At 43.7% G+C, this 22,653-nt stretch overlaps 1 protein-coding gene across 3 annotated transcripts in view; it reads right to left on the bottom strand.

The window, feature by feature from the left end:
* The window catches only part of LOC141271918 (uncharacterized), a 58,792-nt gene that overhangs the window by 18,764 nt on the left and 17,375 nt on the right, over positions 1-22,653 (bottom strand). Inside the window, exons 1-6 of one of the 3 annotated variants that reach the window (XM_073682159.1) lie at positions 9,438-9,633; positions 9,199-9,352; positions 8,890-9,069; positions 8,684-8,807; positions 8,503-8,600; positions 8,214-8,304 (exon numbers count right to left, since the gene is read on the bottom strand). In XM_073682159.1, coding sequence (XP_073538260.1) covers positions 8,214-8,304; positions 8,503-8,600; positions 8,684-8,807; positions 8,890-9,069; positions 9,199-9,276 — 571 coding nt within the window. In that variant the 5' untranslated portion in view covers positions 9,277-9,352; positions 9,438-9,633. Of the gene's footprint in view, positions 1-8,213; positions 8,305-8,502; positions 8,601-8,683; positions 8,808-8,889; positions 9,070-9,198; positions 9,369-9,437; positions 9,634-22,653 lie in introns of those variants that run through there. The other 2 variants (XM_073682158.1, XM_073682157.1) reach the window with 2 other exon arrangements.

Genomic DNA, 22,653 nt, shown 5'->3' with positions numbered 1-22,653 from the left:
TCTAGGAAGACTTCTGGTGGTCCCAAACTTCTTCCATTTAAGGATTATGGAGGCCACTGTGCTCTTAGGAACCTTGAGTAATACTTTTGTAACCTTGGCCAGATCTGTGCCTTGCCTCAATTCTGTCTCTGAGCTCCTTAGGCAGTTCCTTTGAGCTCATGATTCTCATTTAGTCTGACATGCACTGCAAGCTGTGATGTCTTATATAGACAGGTGTGTGCCTTTCCAAATCAAGTCCTATCAGTTTAATTAAACAAAGCTGGACTCCAATGAAGGAGTAGAACCATCTTCAAGGAGGATCACAAGGATATGGACAGCATGTGACTTAAATATGAGTGTTTGAGTAAAGGGTCTGAATACTTATGACCATGTGATATTTCCATTTTTCTTTTTTAATAAATTTGCAAACATTTTTACATTTCTGTTTTTTTCAGTCAAGATGGGGTGCAGAGTTTACTTTAATGAGAAAAAAGATGAACTTTTTAGAATTTATCAAATGGCTGCAATGACAAATTTAAATGGGTCTGAATACTTTCTGTACCCACTGTATATTATATATTTACACTGCAATAACATTTTTCAAACGAGTTAGGTGGAAAAATTAAAAATTTGCTGTGAGAGAAAAATTTTCAAGTATTTGCTTTAACATATTAGCAATAAATAGGACGTTTCACGTCATTTCTCAAAAACCTTACGTGATATAAATATTCTGATTTCACTTCTGAAGTCGAGACCATGAATTCTATATAGAACACCCAAATTCAGTTATTCAGTGAACTGGATGCAAGGTTTTTCCACCATGGTATATATTCTTGCTCAGCACTTTCCTGAGAAAGGAGCTGAGCTTTTCATGCATTTAAATACGATTCAACACCTATAAGCTGTGGCGAGGCTTGATGACGCTATGATCAAGAGTTTAGGCGTCGGCTGGTTTTGTCCCCTGCTATAGGTTGGGAATCAAAGGCAGTCAACTTGTGGATACAGCTGATGTTGGCGCAGCGTCCGCAGTCACGCCCGTCCTTTCATGGAGGAGTTGCTGTGGGAGCATAGTCAGTGGCTCAGCGCCCTACAGGAGTCTGCTGGCTTTTCAACAAGGGGCACTGTAGGCTCTTTGCTACATGCAAATTCAGACACGAGTGCACCATATAAGGAGGAGCCCATTGGGCACTACGCTGCCTTAGGAGAGTCAGACAGCCTGAAAAAGCTGCAGTTATCAGTACAAAACGCCAGTGCGCATCACCGTGATGCGGCATTGGCTAGAACAGTAGCCCTGGAAAGAGGAGGCAAACCTTCTCTGTGAAGGTTTTTCAGTCGGTTTCTGGATCCCTTTTCAACTTTCAGATAGCGGGATGTTTTCTAAAAACTTGAAATCAGTTTTGGAAAACCCAGACATAACAAGAGAAAAGTTATTGAAAGAAGTTGGAGGAGACAGTCTCAGGTTAGGATAGAGAGGCAAAGAAATGGGGCATGGCAGGCCCCATTTCTTTGCCTCTCTATCCTAACCTGAGACTGTCTCCTTAGGTATGGTGCCCAAAAAAGAAGCAGGAAAGTTCCGCCTCATACAGCATTTGTCGTATCCGCCGGGAGAATCAGTTAATGATGTGATATCAAAGGAGGATGCAGCGGTATCGTATACTTCTTTCGATGTTGCAGTACAGTGGGTACGGCGTTACGGAAAAAGGGCTTTGTTAGCCAAGTCAGACATAGAATCGGCCTTTCGCTTGTTGCCAACCCATGTTACCATCTTTTGATTTGTACTTTGGATGATCGTTATTTTTTTTATGAGTCTGTCCATGGGATGCTCGATTTCTTGCTACGATTTTGAAGTTTTTTCGTCCTTTCTGGAATGGATGGTATGTCTCAAGTCGGGTATCCCATCGGTCATACATTATCTGGACGTTTTCCTCTTCATAGGGCCGGAAGGCGACAATACATGTGCTTATATGTTGCTCGTTTTCCGTTGTTTGATGGTACCGATTGCTGAAGATAAGACAGAGGGTCCAGTTACAAAGCTTTCCTTTTTAGGAATCGAATTAGATACAGAATCAATGGTTTTTCGTTTGCCAGAGGAAAAATTTACGAAGATATCATCTCTCATTGATCAGTTTGTAGGGCAAGAAAAGTCAAGTTGAAACAAGTGCAGTCCATTTTGTGACTGCTGGTTTGTGCTAGTAGTATGATTCTTGTAGAGGGTGTTTTTTCCAGACGTCTGTCACTGGCAACACGAGGTGTTGAGAGGCCCGATCATTTTGTGAGAATTTCCAGCGCAATCAGGGAGGATCTGTTAGTATGGCAACATTTTTTGACATCATTTGACGGAAAGTGGATATGTCAAGAAGCAGAAGTTTCGAATGTCGAGTTGCAATTAGTTATAGATGCGCCTGTTTGTTGCACTTTTGGTGCTGTTTTTGGTTTGCAGTGGTGTAGGTCGGACTGGCCACTTGCGTGGCATGACTTATCTTTTACTAATAACTTGACTTTGTTAGAGTTGTTTCCCATTATTGTGGCAATTGAGATTTGGGGTAACATCTTGGTGAACAGACGAATTCGCTTTTGGTCGAATAATTTATTGATGTCAACACAGTTAATTCTTTATCATCCTCTTCGCTACCAGTGTCGGCTTTACTTAGACATTTAGTGCTTCGGTGCCTCCATCTGAATACAGGTGCTTCTCACAAAATTAGAATATCATCAAAAAGTTAATTCATTTCAGTTCTTCAATGCAAAAAATGAAACTCATACATTATATAGAGTCATTACAAACAGAGTGATTTATTTCAAGTGTTTATTTCTGTTAATGTTGATGATTATTGCTTACAGCTAATGAAAACACAAAAGTCATTATGTCAGTAAATTAGAATAATTAACAAAAAACATTTGCAAAGGCTTCCTAAGCATTTAAAAAGGTCCCTTAGTCTGTTTCAGTAGGCTCCACAATCATGGGGAAGACTGCTGACTTGACAGATGTCCAGAAGGCAGTAATTGACACACTCCACAAGGAGGGTAAACCACAAAAGGTCATTGCTAAAGAAGCTGGCTGTTCAGAGTGCTGTATCAAAGCATATTAATGGAGAGTTGAGTGGAAGGAAAAAGTGTGGTAAAAAAAGGTACACAAACAACTGTGATAACCGCAGCCTTGAAAGGATTGTTAAGAAAAGGCCATTCAAAAATTTAGGGGAGATTCACAAGGAGTGGACTGCTGCTGGAGTAATTGTTTCATGAGCCTCCACACATAGACCTATCCAGGACATGGGCTACAAGTGTCGTATTGTGTCAAGCCACTCATGACAAACAGACAACGCCAGAAGTGTCATACCTGGGCCAAGGAAAAAAAGACCTGGACTGTTGCTCAGGAGTACAATGTGTTGTTTTCAAATTAAAGTAAATTTTGCATTTCATTTGGAAATCAAGGTCCCAGAGTCTGGAGGAAGAGTAGAGAGGCACACAATCTAAGCTGCTTGAGGTCTAGTGTGAAGTTTTCACAATCAATGATGGCTTCGGGAGCCATGTCATCTGCTGGTGTAGGTCCACTGTGTTTTATCAAAACCCTTGTCAGCGAAGCCATATACCAGGAAATTTTAGAGCACTTTATGCTTCCCTATGCCGAAAAGCTTTTTGGAGATGGAAATTTCATTTTCCAACAGGACTTGGCATCTGTGCGCACTGGCAAAAGTACTAATAGCGGGTGTAAAAACAACAGTTTCAATGTGCTTGATTGGCCAGCAAACTCGCCTGACCTTAACCCATAGAGAATCTATGGGTTATTGTCAAGAGGAAGATGAGACACCAGACCCAACAATGCAGACGAGCTGAAGGCTGCTATCAAAGCAACCTGGGCTTCCATAACACCTCAGCAGTGCCGCAGACTGATCGCCTCCATGCCACGGCACATTGATGCAAACGGAGCCCTGACCAAGTATTGAGTGCATTTACTGAACATACATTTCAGTAGGCCAACATTTCGGATTTTAAAATCATTTTTCAAGCTATGGTTATAAAGTGTTCTAATTTACTGAGATAATGACTTGTGTGTTTTCATTGGCTGTAAGCCATAATCATCAACATTAACAGAAATAAACACTTGAAATAGATCACTCTGTTTGTCTGCTTGTAATGACTCTTTATAATATGAGTTTCACTTTTTGAATTGAAGTACTGAAATAAATTAACTTTCTGATGATATTCTAATTTTGTGAGAAGCACCTGTATATGGTTTAGAGCTCATCACGTTTTGGGTGTAGACAATAAAGTGGCAGATGCTTTGTCTTGTTCGCAGATGGATCGTTTTAGGGAGCTACATCCAAGGGCAGACAAAAACAGGTCTGAGCTGCCCCGGCCACTTGTGGACCGTCGTAGAGTCGAGCCACCGCACTTAGTTGAGTCTTCAGTAACTAGATTGACGTGGCAGAGTCATATAGCAGCATGGGACGATTGGTTGACCTCGGCTGGGGTCAGCTTTCCTGCAAGCGACCAGGTTCATCTAGAAGTTACGTCATCAATGTTGAATGTTTGGAGAATAAGCGGTTTGTCCGGCGCTAGCATGCAAAAAAGATTGACGGGAGTAGCTTTTATGTTAAAATTTGGGGGTTTAAGAGAGGTGACGAAGGAGTTTATTGAGATTTTGGAAGGAGAAGAAGTCGCGGGATATGAGGCGTCCGGTGTCGTTTTGTTTGTTAAAATGGATCATCAATAGCGTATTGGCTGTTAGCCATAGTTCGTTCGAGTCGTGTGTCTTTTTTCAGCAGCCTTTTCTTTGGCTATTTTCATGGCATTACGAGTGGGTGAATTGGTAGCCCCGAATGCAAGGAGTTTCGGTGGATTGGCGTCGGGTTATGTTATTATACAGCAAGGGAGTCTAAAAGTCTGTGTCCGAAGGTCAAGGACAGATGAAGAAGGGAAGGGGTCTTGGCTCACAATTAAGGTTTTAGATGGAGTATTTTGCCCGGTACAAGCCGTTGGCGCATACATATCCAGGCGCACTGAGTGCAAGCAGTTCTTGGTTAATGAATCTGGTTCTTCATTGACATTATATTAGTTTAAAGCTATTTTCAAGGCATGCTTGTGGTATGTGGGTGTGGACGCGATGCAGTTTAGGACGTACTTTCTGGATAGGGGCGGCTACGGAAGCTAGTGTTTTAGGTATGGGTGACGAGGATATAAAGAAGCTGGGTAGGTGGAAATCTTCATGTTTTCACACATATGTAAGACCAGATTTGTTGTAAAGTGGTTGGTTATGTTTCAAAATACGTTATGTGTTGTTGTGTCTGAAACGATAAAACCAAACAACTCTCCATATCTGGATCATCGAACACACACATTATATATTATATATATATATATATATGTAGGACAGAGAGGCGGGCGAGGGTGCGTCCTGCAGTACAGAATTTAGGTCAAAACAGACGTCATCTTTCATTGGGAAGGTCATAGAGGTTTGCGGTGATTTCAAATGTTGAGTCGGACTGAAGCAATAAGTAAGGTATACATGAATCCGGACGTCTTGGTTCTACATGCGGGTGGCAACGATTTGGGCAACATTAAATTAGCAGAACTCATTGGTTTAATAAAAGCAGATTGCACTAGGTTTAGAAAGTTGTTACACAGAAGTGCGTTTTAATGTGGTTGGAGGTGGTTCCTCGGCAGGTGTGGAGAGGAGCTGGGGATTTAGCGGCCCTAGAGAGGGCTCGGAGACTGCTTAATATGAGTGTCCCATTTTGTGCGTTTAACAGGAGGTGTGGCGATTCGTCATTGCATGCTAGAAGGCGACAATAAAGATCTTTTGCTGGTTGACGGCGTCCATTTGAACACGATTGGCAATGATATTTTGTTAATTGGTTTACAGAAAGGAATTGAAAATGCTTTGGCTTTGTTGGGTGGGTGTGGTCGGAGGGTCAAAGAGGTTTTTCGGCCTCACCCAGTGGCGGAAAATTTTGGCCCTTGAGTTCACAAGCTCACTGTAGGCACAGTGACTGGCACAGTCTGTGAGCTGTGCTTAGCTCATTGTCAGCCTACTGCGATAGGCGATGTATGAGTGAGTGGGAAGCGGAGTTCCCCTTTACAATAGCTTCCAAAGAACTTGTGTCACGAGCGAGTGAGGTTCATGACAATTAGATGGCAACGGTGGGATGTTTCTGACAGAGGGTGTGGGCAATTAATTTTCACATGACAGACTGACTGTTGTGAAGGGCTGAACCACTCAGTCACACTTAATTCTGTTCATTATTATTGTTTTATGTTAATTTTTTTCACTTAGTATTAAGCAGAATTAAGTCTACTGACTCGCTGCTACTGTTAATACATGTGACGATAGGGCGTATTGTAACTTGTATTCTTAACTGTAGTAGCTAAACAAAACCATATAATTTTAGCTTTTTATAAAGTTTATATAAAACAATAAATTTATACTGATTCTGTTATTTAGCCTTTGTGCATTTGTCAATAACTTTCAACACAATATGATACCCCTCACACATTATGATGTTCCCTCGCACAGTATGTCACTACAGAGCCCCCCTGTTGTATGATGTCACGAAATAGCCCCCTAACACAGTACGATGTCCCCATACAGCCCACCTATATAGTATAATGTCTCCACACAGTCCCCGAACAAAGTATGTCTCAATACAGCCCATGTTCATAGTATAATGTCCCCACACAGTGCACCTACACAGTATAATGTCCCTACACAGTCGACTACACAGTATAATGTCCCCACACAGCCTATGTCCATAGTATAATGTCCCCACACACCCCACCTACACAGTATAATGTCCCTAAACAGCCCACCTACACAGTATAATGTGCCCACACAGCCCACCTACACATTATAATGTCCCCACAAAGCCTCTCTGCACAGTGTGATGTCTCCAAACAGCCCCCCATGCAGTATGATGCCGTCACTCGGCATAATGTCACCACGCAGCCCTTTTACACAGTATGATGTCTCCAAACAGCCCACCTACATAGTTTAATGTCCCCACACAGCCCCCATAAACTGTATGAAGTCACCACAAAGACTCCCTTCACAGTGTGATGTCCTTCACACGCCCCCTGGTGGCACAGTATTATGTCCCCACGCAGTTCCCTTGCTCAGTAGTATGTCAACACACAGTCTTCTTACACAGAATTATATCCCCACAGTTTACAAAAATGAAGTGAATTATAGTTTTGAATGACACCGGGAAAAAATTCAACATGCGTTGAAATTGCAAAAATAAGTGCAATTCCACAATTGTATTTGTATTCACCATGTATACCAACTATGAAGTAAAACTGACATTTGTAAAAAAAAAAAAATAATAATACATTTCTTGCGCTGCCATTTCCGAGACCTGTAACATTTTAAATTTTTGGGATCTGGAGCTGTGTGAGGACTTATTTTTTGCACCCTGAGATGATGATTTGATTGGTACTATTTTGGGGTAGGTATGATATTTTGATCGCCTCTTATTGCATTTTATTGTAATATTGTGGTGGCCAAAAAATTTAATTCTGGCTGTTGATTTTTTTTCTCATTACGCCGTTTACTGATCGGATTAATTTTTCAATTTTGACATTTACAAATATGTGTATTTTTTTTTAATTGGTTTATTTTTTTAATGGGACAACTTATTTTTTTTAATATTTTAAAAACATTTTTTTCACTTTTTACTGTATGTACAGCAGAACTACAGCAGTACAATATATATATACATATATAGAGAGAGAGAGAGATATTAGTAAAAATCATGGTCTCCTATGAACGCCAGCTAAACGCTGCCTTTCACAGCAGAACCGTCATGATGAGCATGGAGGTCTTCAGCAGACCCCCAGCTGTCATGGTAACCTATTGACGTCCTGCTCCTCTCCGCTCCACACACAGCTGTTACAGGCAGATGATGGCGCCGGGAAAGATGCAGCCAGTCAGTGACCAAATATCAAATCCTTTTAGATTATATTTAAAAAAAAAAAATTAGTACTTTACATTTTTTCAATTGTTGAAAAAAACTATTTGATGATTCATTCCCTTTCATTAACTGATCCTTTTTTTCTCCAAGAGAAAAGACACTGCCCGAGGTTTCGGCCTCGCCAAACATTAATGTGTAATAGGAGGTCAGAAGTTGACCAAACAAGTATTCAGCTGACATCTATCATTTGTGTAAGTCACATCGGTTATAGAATACCAGTGTTTAAAAAAATGTGACTATTCACTGCATTTATTGGTTATTACTCACCTGTGCGGTTATCTGTAGGAATCTCCTCTTTACACCAATCATCACCCCTCACATATGTCTCTGTAGTATTAATATGGGTCAGATCTTTACCCTGAAACAAATATTGTAAAAGTCACAGACAGATGGAGAAGTCCCATCTATGATCAGCTCTAATCCTACCATCTCCACCGTTCTCATTACACAAGTATAAACCATATAATACTGGTGGATAAAACAAGACTGAGCACAAGACCTTCACAGCCATCTACACATCATAGGGGAGATCTCATGACACCTTCTCTCCATCTACCTGATGATCCTGAGGAACATTGGGATCTTCTTGTTTACAGTCCTGTGGGAGAAGAGGACGGGGACATCTCTCTGGTGTTGTCATCTTACAGGACAGAACTGGAAGAAACACATACAGGAACTGAATTCATTCCTTACATACAGATAATTATAGACCATGTGTATTTAGTCCTGTCTATTACCTGGTGGTGTGAGGGGCTGGGGAACCTCCATCATGACGTCCTTGTACAGATCTTTGTGCCCTTCTAAATACTCCCACTCCTCCATGGTGAAATAGACGGTGACATCCTGACACCTTATAGAAACCTGACAGATACAATGATAAAGTCATCCCCCGATCCCTACATAGTGTTACTTTATAATGTCCCAGCATTCCCAGCAGTGTCACCTCTCCGGTCAGCAGCTCAATCATCATGTAGGTGAGTTCTAGGATCTTCTGGTCATTGATGTCCTCGTGTATCAGGGGGTGAGGTAGAGGCCCCGTGATTGGGCTCAGGGGTCTTCCCCATCCCTCAGACACAGGGACCTGACAGCGCTCCCTAGAGGTCTTCTTCACTACTGTGTAATCCTGGTTATGGAGAGACACATTAATAAATCTCACTACAGACATTTCCAGAGTCCTCACCTCTCCAGTTCTGTCCATCTGTTATTCCCATAGATAAGAATGATGTAATGTGACGTCATCAGAATCTCTCACCTCTCCAGTAAGCCGGAAGAGGATCTCTAGGGTGAGGTGTAATATCTTCTCCGCCATCTTGTCCTTGTCCCTATCCATCCTTGACGAGTCAATCAGGAAAATTCTCTTATATAGAAGATCTCCACTGAGAGGATGCGATATTGTTGTGATCTAACTGAGAAGGACATGACCTAATGTGAAATCATAAAGTTTTGATGAAGTTCTATCAGCAGGAGATTACAATTAGAGAACTAGTTAACCTGCTGCTGTGTGGTCCTCCATATTCATATGACTCTGTATAACCCCATTACTGATTGGTAGCTTTCAGCCTATGCACAGTGCACACAGAAAGCTGTCAATCAATGGTGAAGGCGGGGTTATACAGAGCTAAGCGTTCAGAGAATTGGTTGATCTGCAGTAGATAAAACAGTGATTAGAGTCTGTCTGGTGCCACAGGTTTCTGGTATGCAAAGGGTTCTGGATCTGGCTATTTTCTTATGTCTGTCCCTACAACAGAACAGAAATATAAAAATAATATGAACAGAGCCCAAAACATATCTCCCATATATGTATGATAAGTAAGTAATACTAAAGTAATGTTAATGCTCTGTACACAACAGGGCTTCAAATTCCCTTGTTCTGCTCCTTTCTGCAAAGATGTGAACAGAGTCTTAAGCTAGGAGAAGGCTCCACGGCAAGTTCTGTCATTTTTAGGCTGGATTCACACATTTTATTTCCTTTACAAGAAATACAGGTTTTTTTCAGGGTGCTGGACCCATTTTTGGTCTATGTCAGATTTTTATAATCGTTGTGAAATCTTTTTTTTTGATATGAAGAAAAAACAGATTTGTAGCTTCACCTTCCTATTAAAATCTTCACAACATCCGACATAGATATATGGCGCTTCGAGAAATGCGTTACGCAAACCCCTGTACATGTACAGCGTTTGTATTTCTTGTCACTGCATTGCATTGTGTGGTGACCGAGTTAAGATGGCTGCTGTCTCTGACATCAAACCATCCCTGCATGTCACCCCGGGGGAGCTGTACGGCCCTGCCAGCGATCGCTGTGATTGGCCGATCAATTCTCACCAGCCAATCACAGTGATGTGACAATAAATTTAAATAAAAAATCATTTGATAGGGTGATCGCGATGTCACCTGAGCTGATTAATTCTTTTGGAGCTGATTGGTCAGTAACTATTGTTCAGCTAATTGGAGCCAAAATGGTGAATATAAAATAGCAAACACCATTCTGCATGCCATCTTTTCCTCAGTTCTGACGTGCAGAGTGGTTGTGTAGTTCCTCTGTTACCTGAGAAAAAGAATTGGCATTGGTGGCCAGTGCGATCCTCCTGCGACCTGTCTCCTGCGATCCTGTGCTGTCTGTGTAACCGATCTGTGATCACAGCAGCAGCAGTTCCCAAATCCCTGTTCCAGCTCTTCTCCGTCCCCCACTCCCCAATTATACTTTTGGCGCACTTTTTTTTGCTGGGCATACTGTGCTGAGAATTCATGCTCTATTTTTGTGCGCTTCTCATGGCCGCAGCGGTTTGATCAGTATCACTGCTGATCAGAGTCTGCACCAAGGGACTTTTTCTTTTTTAAGCCATAAGTATAGTAGCAGACGTCACAGTGTTAGCAGGGCTGTGGAGTCGGAGTCGTGGAGTCGGTGTCCATTTTGGTGGAGTCTGAATCGGAGTCGGTATAAAATGGACCGACTCCGAAAATATATAATAAATTGGGTACAGTAGTTCAATGCAGTTTGTGGGGAATATTTTTTCATAAGAATTTGGGAAAGTTATGAAATGTCCTATAAATGTCTGCCCTATTCCTGATCTAAGGGTCTAGACTTTTAGCTGAGATGAATCTGTGCTACAGTAAATTTATCACTTAAACATGAGCCAATAGAAATTGAGGAGTCGGGAGTTGGAGTCGGAGGTTTGGCTTACCGACTCCACAGACCTGAGCGTTAGTGATGTCGTATTGCAGAACAATAATAATGGTTCGCGCCAGGTAACTTGGCTAACGCATTAATGAAGCGCACGTCGCAGTGTTTGTGACATCCGGGGTTTTTGCACAAAATAAAAGAATAGTTATCGCCGAGTAGCTTTATAGGTATGGTAATAGTGTAGAGAATGTCAAGGAAATTTTTTTATACAAACTTTTTTTTTACTTCTATTGATTTTTCTTTTCATTATTTTTTCTTTTAAGTGTTTCTTCTATATTTTTCATTTTTACCTTTTTTCTCTACTTTTTATAGTAAATGTAATAATGAATAGTACCCTTTACACACGTCCCATAGAATACATGTGTAAAAGCACAACTTACACACACATCCCTAGTGTTTTGCAGAACAAAATAAAAATGGCCCATTCGTCAAGACGCTATACACCATAGGATGCATACGCTTTCCTTGCCTCCGACACGGATTCAGGCAGCGAGGAAGATCCCACATTCATCTATTTCTCTTCCTCCTCCTCATCTAGTGAGATAGGACCCCCAGCTAAGTGCCCTAGGACCGACGCAACCCCTTCAGCAATCGATCCCATATGGACTCCACGCCCCGAAAATTATGCGCTTCTTATTCAGTAAGGATATAATACATCTTATGTTGGCCCAGACAAATTTGTATGCCCATCAATTTTTCACCCAGAATCCCACACCAGATGGACCCCTGTAAAATGCAGCAGAAATTATGATATTTTGGGGTATTGTGCTGCCTATGGTCATTGTAAAAAAAACAGAGCTTCAGCAATGCTGGAGTACTGATGTGCTACACAGCAAACCGGTATTTTGTATGGCTATGACAAGAAAACAATTTGAAGCAGTTCAAAAATTTTTGCGTTATAGTGATAATGTGCAGTGTCCTCCCTGAGATGATCCTGGCTTTGATAGTCTATACAAAATTCAGCCAGTAGTTGAACACTTCAGCAGAAAATCTGCTGAGGCGTACGACCCTTAAAGAAACCTCTGTATAGATGAATCTCTGGTTCCTTTCAAAGGGAGGCTAAAATTCCGACAATACTTGCCCAGAAAGAGGGCAAAGTACGGAATTAAACTGTACAAGTTGTACGAGAGTACATCAGGATACACCCACAGATTTAGGGTCTAAAAATGGAGGGACACCCAGCTTGACCCCCCTGAATGCTCCCCTGTCCTTGGGGAGAGTGGGAAAATTGGGTGTGGGAATTACCGCACCCACTGCTGAATAAGGGTTATCACCTCTACGAAGATAACTTCAATAACAGCATCCCACTCCTCATGATCCTCTCTGTCAGAGGTATAGTTGCATGCGGCACCGTGCAAAGAAATCAGAGAAGCCTTTCTAAGCCTCTTATTGGACAACTGCTGAGAAAGGGCGACAACAGAACCTAATGTAGCGACAACATGGTGGTGGTCAAGTATAAGGACAAGAGGGATGTCCTAATCTTGACCACTATACACTGTGACAACACCTCTCTTGTCACTGTCCGAGGTACAACAACAGAAGTCCCAATGCCAGATAGTATCCTAGATTATAATAAGTTCATGAGGGGGGGGTATAAATCTCTCAGATCAGGTCCTCAAACAATACATGCGAAAAGATAAAGTATGGTAAAAAAATTGGCTGTGCACATTGTACAGCTGGCACTGTACAATGCTTTTGTGCTGTTTTGATGATCAGGCAATACGGAGACCTTCCTTCAGTTTCAGGAGGTGTACATCCAGGCCCTAATGTTTGGCCCTCAGGAAGGTGAAGGTCCCAGAACTTCTGAAACTGATACTGGCCATATTGTACCATGACGAATTTTCCCACTGAGGTTCCCCAAACTACGAAGAAGGGAGAAACACAGAAAAAGTGCAGAGTATGCTCCAAGAGTGGAATTAGAAAGGACACAATTTACCATTGTGAAACCTGGCCTTTACATTAAGGATTGCTTCAAAGCGTATCACATGTTCATAAATTAATAACATTTTGCTTTACCCTCTTAACACAACACTCTTTTATAATATAATGTACTCCAACCAACTTACACATACCACCACATTATAAATTCAAACACCAGTAAAACCAAAAGCATTATAATCATTACTATAACTATGCATCTACATAATTCTTTAATGGGTGTAGTTTCCAAAAACGGGGTCACTTATGGGGGGTTTCCACTATTCAGACACATCAAGGGCTCTCCAAGCACAGCATGGTGCCTGCAAACCATTCCATCAAAGTCTTCGTTCCAAAACGTCACTCCTTCCTTTTGAAGCTCGGCAGTGTGTTCAAACTGTAGTTTGACATATGGGGAATGGGTGTACTCAGAAAAAAATGCACAAAAAGATGTTGGGGTCCATTTTCTCTTGGTACCTTTGTGAAAACTGAAAAAATTTGAGGCTAAAGCAAATATTTTTTAGGTAAAAATAAAATTTATTCTTTTTCACGATTCAAAGATTTAAAATTCTGTGAAGCACATGTGAGTTCAAGGTGGTCACCACACAACTAGATACATTCCTTGAGGGGGTCTAGTTTAAAAAATGAAGTCACTTGTGGGAGTTTCCACTGTTTAGGCACATCAGCATCTCTACAATCGCAACATGGCATCCGCTCTCGATTCCAGAAAAAATTTGCATTCAAAACATCAAACGTTGCTCCTTCCCTTCCGAACCCTGCCGTGTACCCAAACAGTAGTTTTCCATCACATATGGGGTATCGGTGTACTCAAGAGAACTTGCAAAACAAATTTTGGGGTCTATTTTCTCCTGTTACCCTTGTAAAAATAAAAAATTAGGCGCTAAAACAAATTTTTTGTGGGAAAAATTAGTTTTTTATTTTTTTATTTTCACGGCTTAACATTATAAAATAGTGTGAAGCACTTGGGAGTCAAGGTGTTCACCAGAAATCTAGATAAAATCCTTGAGGGGTCTAGTTTTCAAAATGGTGTCCCTAGGTTTCCATTGTTTAGGCACATCAGGGGCTCTCCAAGCGCGACATGGCGTAGGCTCTCGTTTTCAGCCAATTTTGCATTCAAAAAGTCATATGGTGGTCCTTCTCTTCCCAAATGTAATGAAGTCTCTAAAAACATTGTTTTGTAAATTTTGTTGGAAACTGCTGATCAACTTTTAACCATTCTAACTTCCTAACATAAAAAATTATGCTGATGTAAAGTTGACATGTGGGAAATGTTATTTATTACCTATTTTGTGGTTTAAGGGCATAAAAATTAAAAGTTTGAAAATTGCGAAATTTTCAACATTTTTGCCAAATTTCCAATATTTTCACAAAGAAACACAAGTCATATCAAACAAATTAACAACTATCATGAAGTACAGTATGTTATGAAAAAAAAAAAAAACAATCTCGGAATCAGGGGGATCGGTTGAATCATTCCAGAGTTATTACCTCATAAACTGACAATCGTCAGATTTAAAAAAATCGGCCTGGTCATGAAGGTGAAGCAGGTTTCAAGTTCAAGAAATGAAAGCTGAGCTCTGATTGGTTGCTGTAGGAAGAGTTTTTATGTTAGAAATTCTGATAAATGAGGCCCCAACTTTTTCTTCATAAATTTCCATCACGGTATAAAATCCACAATCAGATCCTACAATGTAACGAGTTCTTGTTTTCTCCCATATTCTGCTCCACAATCTCCTTCTACAAGATAAGTGTCCTCATTCCAGGACCGACACAACAGACATCTCATGGGAAATCCCTTTATTCTAAACTATTACAGCCAAAATTAGGGGAATTACAGGTTTTACATTTCTCCAGATTTCTATGAATATAAAAACCCGACATTTCCATTTCCTCAAAATCTCCACCCCAGAGAGAAAGCGTCATCTGTCCCCAAACCAGAGTGACCTCTCCTGTATACATGAGCACATCCAGTGTTATATTACTGTACATACACACATGGCAGAACTGGGGGAAGAGGGGCACTATCTCCGGGAATGGAGGGGTTAATGCCCCCTGTATACATGAGCACATCCAGCGTTATATTACTGTACATATACACATGGCAGCACTGGGGGGAGGGGGCACTATCTCCAGGAATGGAGGGGTTAATGCCTCCTGTATACATGAGCACATCCAGCGTTATATTACTGTACATATACACATGGCAGAACTGGGGGAGGGGGGCACTATCTCAGGGAATGGAGGGGTTAATGTCCCCTGTATACATGAGCACATCCAGGGTTATATTACTGCACATATACACATGGCAGAACTGGGGGAGGGGGGCACTATCTCCGGGAATGGAGGGGTTAATGCCCCCTGTATACATGATCACATCCAGCGTTATATTACTGTACATATACACATAGCAGAACTGGGGGAAGGGGGCACTATCTCCGGGAATGGAGGGGTTAATGTCCCCTGTATACATGAGCACATCCAGCGTTATATTACTGTACATATACACATGGCAGAACTGGGGCACTATCTCTGGGAATGGAGGGGTTAATGCCCCCTGTATACATGAGCACATCCAGCGTTATATTACTGTACATATACACATGGCAGAACTGGGGGAAGGGGGGCACTATCTCTGGGAATGAAGGGGTTAATGCCCCCTGTAAACATGAGCACATCCAGCGTTATATTACTGTACAGATACACATGGCAGAACTGGGGGAGGGGGACACTATCTCCGGGAATGAAGGGGTTAATGTCCCCTGTATACATGAGCACATCCAGCGTTATATTACTGTACAGATACACATAGCAGAACTAGGGAAGGGGGGCACTATCTCTGGGAATGAAGGGGTTAATGCCCCCTGTAAACATGAGCACATCCAGCGTTATATTACTGTACAGATACACATGGCAGAACTGGGGGGAGGGGGCACTATCTCTGGGAATGGAGGGGTTAATGTTCCCTGTATACATGAGCACATCCAGCGTTATATTACTGTACATATACACATGGCAGAACTGGGGGGAGGGGGCACTATCTCCGGGAATGGAGGGGTTAATGTCCCCTGTATACATGAGCACATCCAGAGTTATATTACTGTAAATATACACATGGCAGAACTGGGGGAAGGGTGCACTATCTCCGGGAATGGAGGGGTTAATGCTCCCTGTATACATGAGCACATCCAGCGTTATATTACTGTACATAAACACATGGCAGAACTGGGGGAAGGGGGCACTATCTCTGGGAATGGAGGGGTTAATGCCCCCTGTATACATGAGCACATCCAGCGTTATATTACTGTACATATACACATGGCAGAACTGGGGGAAGGGGCACTATCTCTGGGAATGGAGGGGTTAATGACCCCTGTATACATGAGCACATCCAGCGCTATATTACTGTACATATACACATGGCAGAACTGGGGGGAGGGGGAACTATCTCCGGGAATGGAGGGGTTAATGTCCCCTGTATACATGAACACATCCAGCGTTCTATTACTGTACATATACACATGGCAGAACTGGGGGGAGGGGGGCACTATCTCCAGGAATGGAGGGGTTAATGCCCCCTGTAAAAATGAGCACATCCAGCGTTATATTACTGTACATATACACATGGCAGAACTGGGGAAGGGGGCAATATCTCCGGGAATGGAGGGGTTAATGTCCCCTGTATACATGATCACATCCAGCGTTATATTACTGTACATATACACATGGCAGAACTGGGGGAAGGGGGCACTATCTCCGGGAATGGAGGGGTTAATGTCCCCTGTATACATGAGCACATCCAGCGTTATATTACTGTACATATACACATGGCAGAACTGGGGGAAGGGGGCACTATCTCCGGGAATGGAGGGGTTAATGTCCCCTGTATACATGAGCACATCCAGCGTTATATTACTGTACATATACACATGGCAGAACTAGGGGGAGGGGCACTATCTCCAGGAATGGAGGGGTTAATGTCCCCTGTATACATGAGCACATCCAGCGTTATATTACTGTACATATACACATGGCAGAACTGGGGGAAGGGGGCACTATCTCCGGGAATGGAGGGGTTAATGCCCCCTGTATACATGAGCACATCCAGCGTTATATTACTGTACATATACACATGACAGAACTGGGGGAAGGGGGCACTATCTCTGGGAATGGAGGGGTTAATGCCCCCTGTATACATGAGCACATCCAGCGTTATATTACTGTACATATACACATGGCAGAACTGGGGGGAGGGGGCACTATCTCCGGGAATGGAGGGCTTAATGACCCCTGTATACATGAGCACATCCAGCGTTATATTACTGTACATATACACATGGCAGAACTGGGGGGAGGGGGGCACTATCTTCAGGAATGGAGGGGTTAATGCCCCCTGTAAACATGAGCACATCCAGCGTTATATTACTGTACGTATACACAAGGCAGAACTGGGGGAGGGGGCACTATCTCCGGGAATGGAGGGGTTAATGTCCCCTGTATACATGAGCACACCCAGCGTTATATTACTGTACATATACACATGGCACAACTGGGGGAAGGGGGCACTATCTCCGGGAATGGAGGGGTTAATATCCCCTGTATACATGAGCACATCCAGCGTTATATTACTGTACATATACACATGGCAGAACTGGGGGGAGGGGGCACTATCTCCGGGAATGGAGGGGATAATGTCCCCTGTATACATGAGCACATCCAGCGTTATATTACTGTACATATACACATGGCAGAACTGGGGAAGGGGGCAATATCTCCGGGAATGGAGGGGATAATGCCCCCTGTATACATGAGCACATCCAGCGATATATTACTGTACATATACACATGGCAGAACTGGGGGAAGGTGCCACTATCTCCGGGAATGGAGGGGTTAATATCCCCTGTTACCATGAGCACATCCAGCGTTATATTACTGTACATATACACATGGCAGAACTGGGGGAAGGGGGCACTATCTCCGGGAATGGAACGGTTAATGTCCCCTGTATACATGAGCACATCCAGCGTTATATTACTGTACATATACACATGGCAGAACTGGGGGAAGGGGGCACTATCTCCGGGAATGGAGGAGTTAATATCCCCTGTATACATGAGCACATCCAGCGTTATATTACTGTACATATACACATGGCAGAACTGGGGGAAGGGGGCACTATCTCCGGAAATGGAGGGGTTAATGTCCCCTGTATACATGAGCACATCCAGCGTTATATTACTGTACATATACACATGGCAGAACTGGGGGAAGGGGGGCACTATCTCCGGAAATGGAGGGGTTAATGTCCCCTGTATACATGAGCACATCCAGCGTTATATTACTGTACATATACACATGGCAGAACTGGGGGAAGGGGGCACTATCTCCGGGAATGGAGGGGTTAATGCCCCCTGTATACATGAGCACATCCAGCATTATATTACTGTACATATACACATGGCAGAACTGGGGGAAGGGGGCACTATCTCCGGGAATGGAGGGGTTAATGTCCCCTGTATACATGAGCACATCCAGCGTTATATTACTGTACATATACACATGGCAGAACTGGGGGGAGGGGCACTATATCCAGGAATGGAGGGGTTAATGTCCCCTGTATACATGAGCACATCCAGCGTTATATTACTGTACATATACACATGGCAGAACTGGGGGAAGGGGGCACTATCTCCGGGAATGGAGGGGTTAATGCCCCCTGTATACATGAGCACATCCAGCGTTATATTACTGTACATATACACATGGCAGAACTGGGGGGAGGGGGCACTATCTCCGGGAATGGAGGGCTTAATGACCCCTGTATACATGAGCACATCCAGCGTTATATTACTGTACATATACACATGGCAGAACTGGGGGAAGGGGGCACTATCTCCGGGAATGGAGGGGTTAATGACCCCTGTATACATGAGCACATCCAGCGTTATATTACTGTACATATACACATGGCAGAACTAGGGGGAGGGGGCACTATCGCCGGGAATGGAGGGGTTAATGCCCCCTGTATACATGAGCACATCCAGCGTTATATTACTGTACATATACACATGGCAGAACTAGGGGGAGGGGGCACTATCTCCAGGAATGGAGGTGTTAATGTCCCCTGTATACATGAGCACATCCAGCGTTATATTAATGTACATATACACATGGCAGAACTGGGGGAAGGGGGCACTATCTCCGGGAATGGAGGGGTTAATGTCCCCTGCATACATGAGCACATCCAGCCTGATATTACTGTACATATACACATGGCAGAACTGGGGGAGGGGGGCACTATCTCTGGGAATGGAGGGGTTAATGCCCCCTGTATACATGAGCACATCCAGCGTTATATTACTGTACATATACACATGGCAGAACTGGGGGGAGGGGGCACTATCTCCGGGAATGGAGGGCTTAATGACCCCTGTATACATGAGCACATCCAGCGTTATATTACTGTACATATACACATGGCAGAACTGGGGGAAGGGGGCACTATCTCCGGGAATGGAGGGGTTAATGACCCCTGTATACATGAGCACATCCAGCGTTATATTACTGTACATATACACATGGCAGAACTAGGGGGAGGGGGCACTATCGCCGGGAATGGAGGGGTTAATGCCCCCTGTATACATGAGCACATCCAGCGTTATATTACTGTACATATACACATGGCAGAACTAGGGGGAGGGGGCACTATCTCCAGGAATGGAGGTGTTAATGTCCCCTGTATACATGAGCACATCCAGCGTTATATTAATGTACATATACACATGGCAGAACTGGGGGAAGGGGGCACTATCTCCGGGAATGGAGGGGTTAATGTCCCCTGCATACATGAGCACATCCAGCCTGATATTACTGTACATATACACATGGCAGAACTGGGGGAGGGGGGCACTATCTCTGGGAATGGAGGGGTTAATGTCCCCTGCATACATGAGCACATCCAGCGTTATATTACTGTACATATACACATGGCAGAACTGGGGGAAGGGGGGCACTATCTCCGGGAATGGAGGGGTTAATGCCCCCTGTATACATGAGCACATCCAGCGTTATATTACGGTACATATACACATGGCAGAACTGGAGGAAGGGGGCACTATCTCCGGGAATGGAGGGGTTAATGTCCCCTGTATACATGAGCACATCCAGCGTTATATTACTGTACATATACACATGGCAGAACTGGGGGGAGGGGGGCACTATCTCCGGGAATGGAGGGGTTAATGTCCCCTGTATACATGAGCACATCCAGCGTTATATTACTGTACATATACACATGGCAGAACTAGGGGAAGGGGGCACTATCTCCGGGAATGGAGGGGTTAATGCCCCCTGTATACATGAGCACATCCAGCGTTATATTACTGTACATATACACATGGCAGAACTAGGGGGAGGGGGCCACTATCTCCGGGAATGGAGGGGTTAATGACCCCTGTATACATGATCACATCCAGCGTTATATTACTGTACATATACACATGACAGAACTGGGGGAAGGGGGCACTATCGCCGGGAATGGAGGGGTTAATGCCCCCTGTATACATGAGCACATCCAGCGTTATAATACTGTACATATACCCATGGCAGAACTGGGGGAGGGGGGCACTATCTCCGGGAATGGAGGGGTTAATGTCCCCTGCATACATGAGCACATCCAGCGTTATATTACTGTACATATACACATGGCAGAACTGCAGGAAGGGGGGCACTATCTCCAGGAATGGAGGGGTTAATATTCCCTGTATACATGAGCACATCCAGCGTTATATTACTGTACATATACACATGGCAGAACTGGGGGGAGGGGGGCACTATCTCCGGGAATGGAGGGGTTAATGCCCCCTGTATACATGAGCACATCCAGCGTTATATTACTGTACATATACACATGGCAGAACTGGGGGAAGGGGGGACTATCTCCGGGAATGGAGGGGTTAATGCCCCCTGTATACATGGGCACATCCAGCATTATATTACTGTACATATACACATGGCAGAACTGGGGGAAGGGGGCACTATCTCCGGGAATGGAGGGGTTAATGTCCCCTGTATACATGAGCACATCCAGCGTTATATTACTGTACATATACACATGGCAGAACTGGGGGGAGGGGGGCACTATCTCCGGGAATGGAGGGGTTAATGTCCCGTGTATACATGAGCACATCCAGCGTTATATTACTGTACATATACACATGGCAGAACTGGGGGAAGGGGGCACTATCTCCGGGAATGGAGGGGTTAATGCCCCCTGTATACATGAGCACATCCAGCGTTATATTACTGTACATATACACATGACAGAACTGGGGGAAGGGGGCACTATCTCCGGGAATGGAGGGGTTAATGCCCCCTGTATACATGAGCACATCCAGCGTTATATTACTGTACATATACACATGGCAGAACTGGGGGAAGGGGGGCACTATCTCCGGGAATGGAGGGGTTAATGTCCCCTGTATACATGAGCACATCCAGCGTTATATTACTGTACATATACACATAGCAGAACTGGGGGAAGGGGGCACTATCTCCGGGAATGGAGGGGTTAATGCCCCCTGTATACATGAGCACATCCAGCATTATATTACTGTACATATACACATGGCAGAACTGGGGGAAGGGGGCACTATCTCCAGGAATGGAGGGGTTAATGTCCCCTGTATACATGAGCACATCCAGCGTTATATTACTGTACATATACACATGGCAGAACTGGGGGGAGGGGGCACTATCTCCGGGAATGGAGGGGTTAATGTCCCCTGTATACATGAGCACATCCAGCGTTATATTACTGTACATATACACATGGCAGAACTGGAGGGAGGGGGCACTATCTCCGGGAATGGAGGGGATAATGTCCCCTGTATACATGAGCACATCCAGCGTTATATTACTGTACATATACACATGGCAGAACTGGGGAAGGGGGCAAAATCTCCGGGAATGGAGGGGATAATGCCCCCTGTATACATGAGCACATCCAGCGATATATTACTGTACATATACACATGGCAGAACTGGGGGAAGGTGCCACTATCTCCGGGAATGGAGGGGTTAATATCCCCTGTTACCATGAGCACATCCAGCGTTATATTACTGTACATATACACATGGCAGAACTGGGGGAAGGGGGGCACTATCTCCGGGAATGGAGGGGTTAATATCCCCTGTTACCATGAGCACATCCAGCGTTATATTACTGTACATATACACATGGCAGAACTGGGGGAAGGGGGCACTATCTCCGGGAATGGAACGGTTAATGTCCCCTGTATACATGAGCACATCCAGCGTTATATTACTGTACATATACACATGGCAGAACTGGGGGAAGGGGGCACTATCTCCGGGAATGGAGGAGTTAATATCCCCTGTATACATGAGCACATCCAGCGTTATATTACTGTACATATACACATGGCAGAACTGGGGGAAGGGGGCACTATCTCCGGGAATGGAGGGGTTAATGTCCCCTGTATACATGAGCACATCCAGCGTTATATTACTGTACATATACACATGGCAGAACTGGGGGAAGGGGGGCACTATCTCCGGAAATGGAGGGG

Source organism: Phyllobates terribilis, unplaced genomic scaffold (genome assembly GCF_046119375.1).
Source record: "Phyllobates terribilis strain yellow unplaced genomic scaffold, ASM4611937v1 Scaffold_5__5_contigs__length_657084704, whole genome shotgun sequence".
NCBI classification, from domain to species: Eukaryota; Metazoa; Chordata; class Amphibia; order Anura; family Dendrobatidae; genus Phyllobates; species Phyllobates terribilis.
The sequence above is the reverse complement of the archived record's forward strand: the minus strand, read 5'-3'. Positions and strand labels throughout refer to the sequence as shown.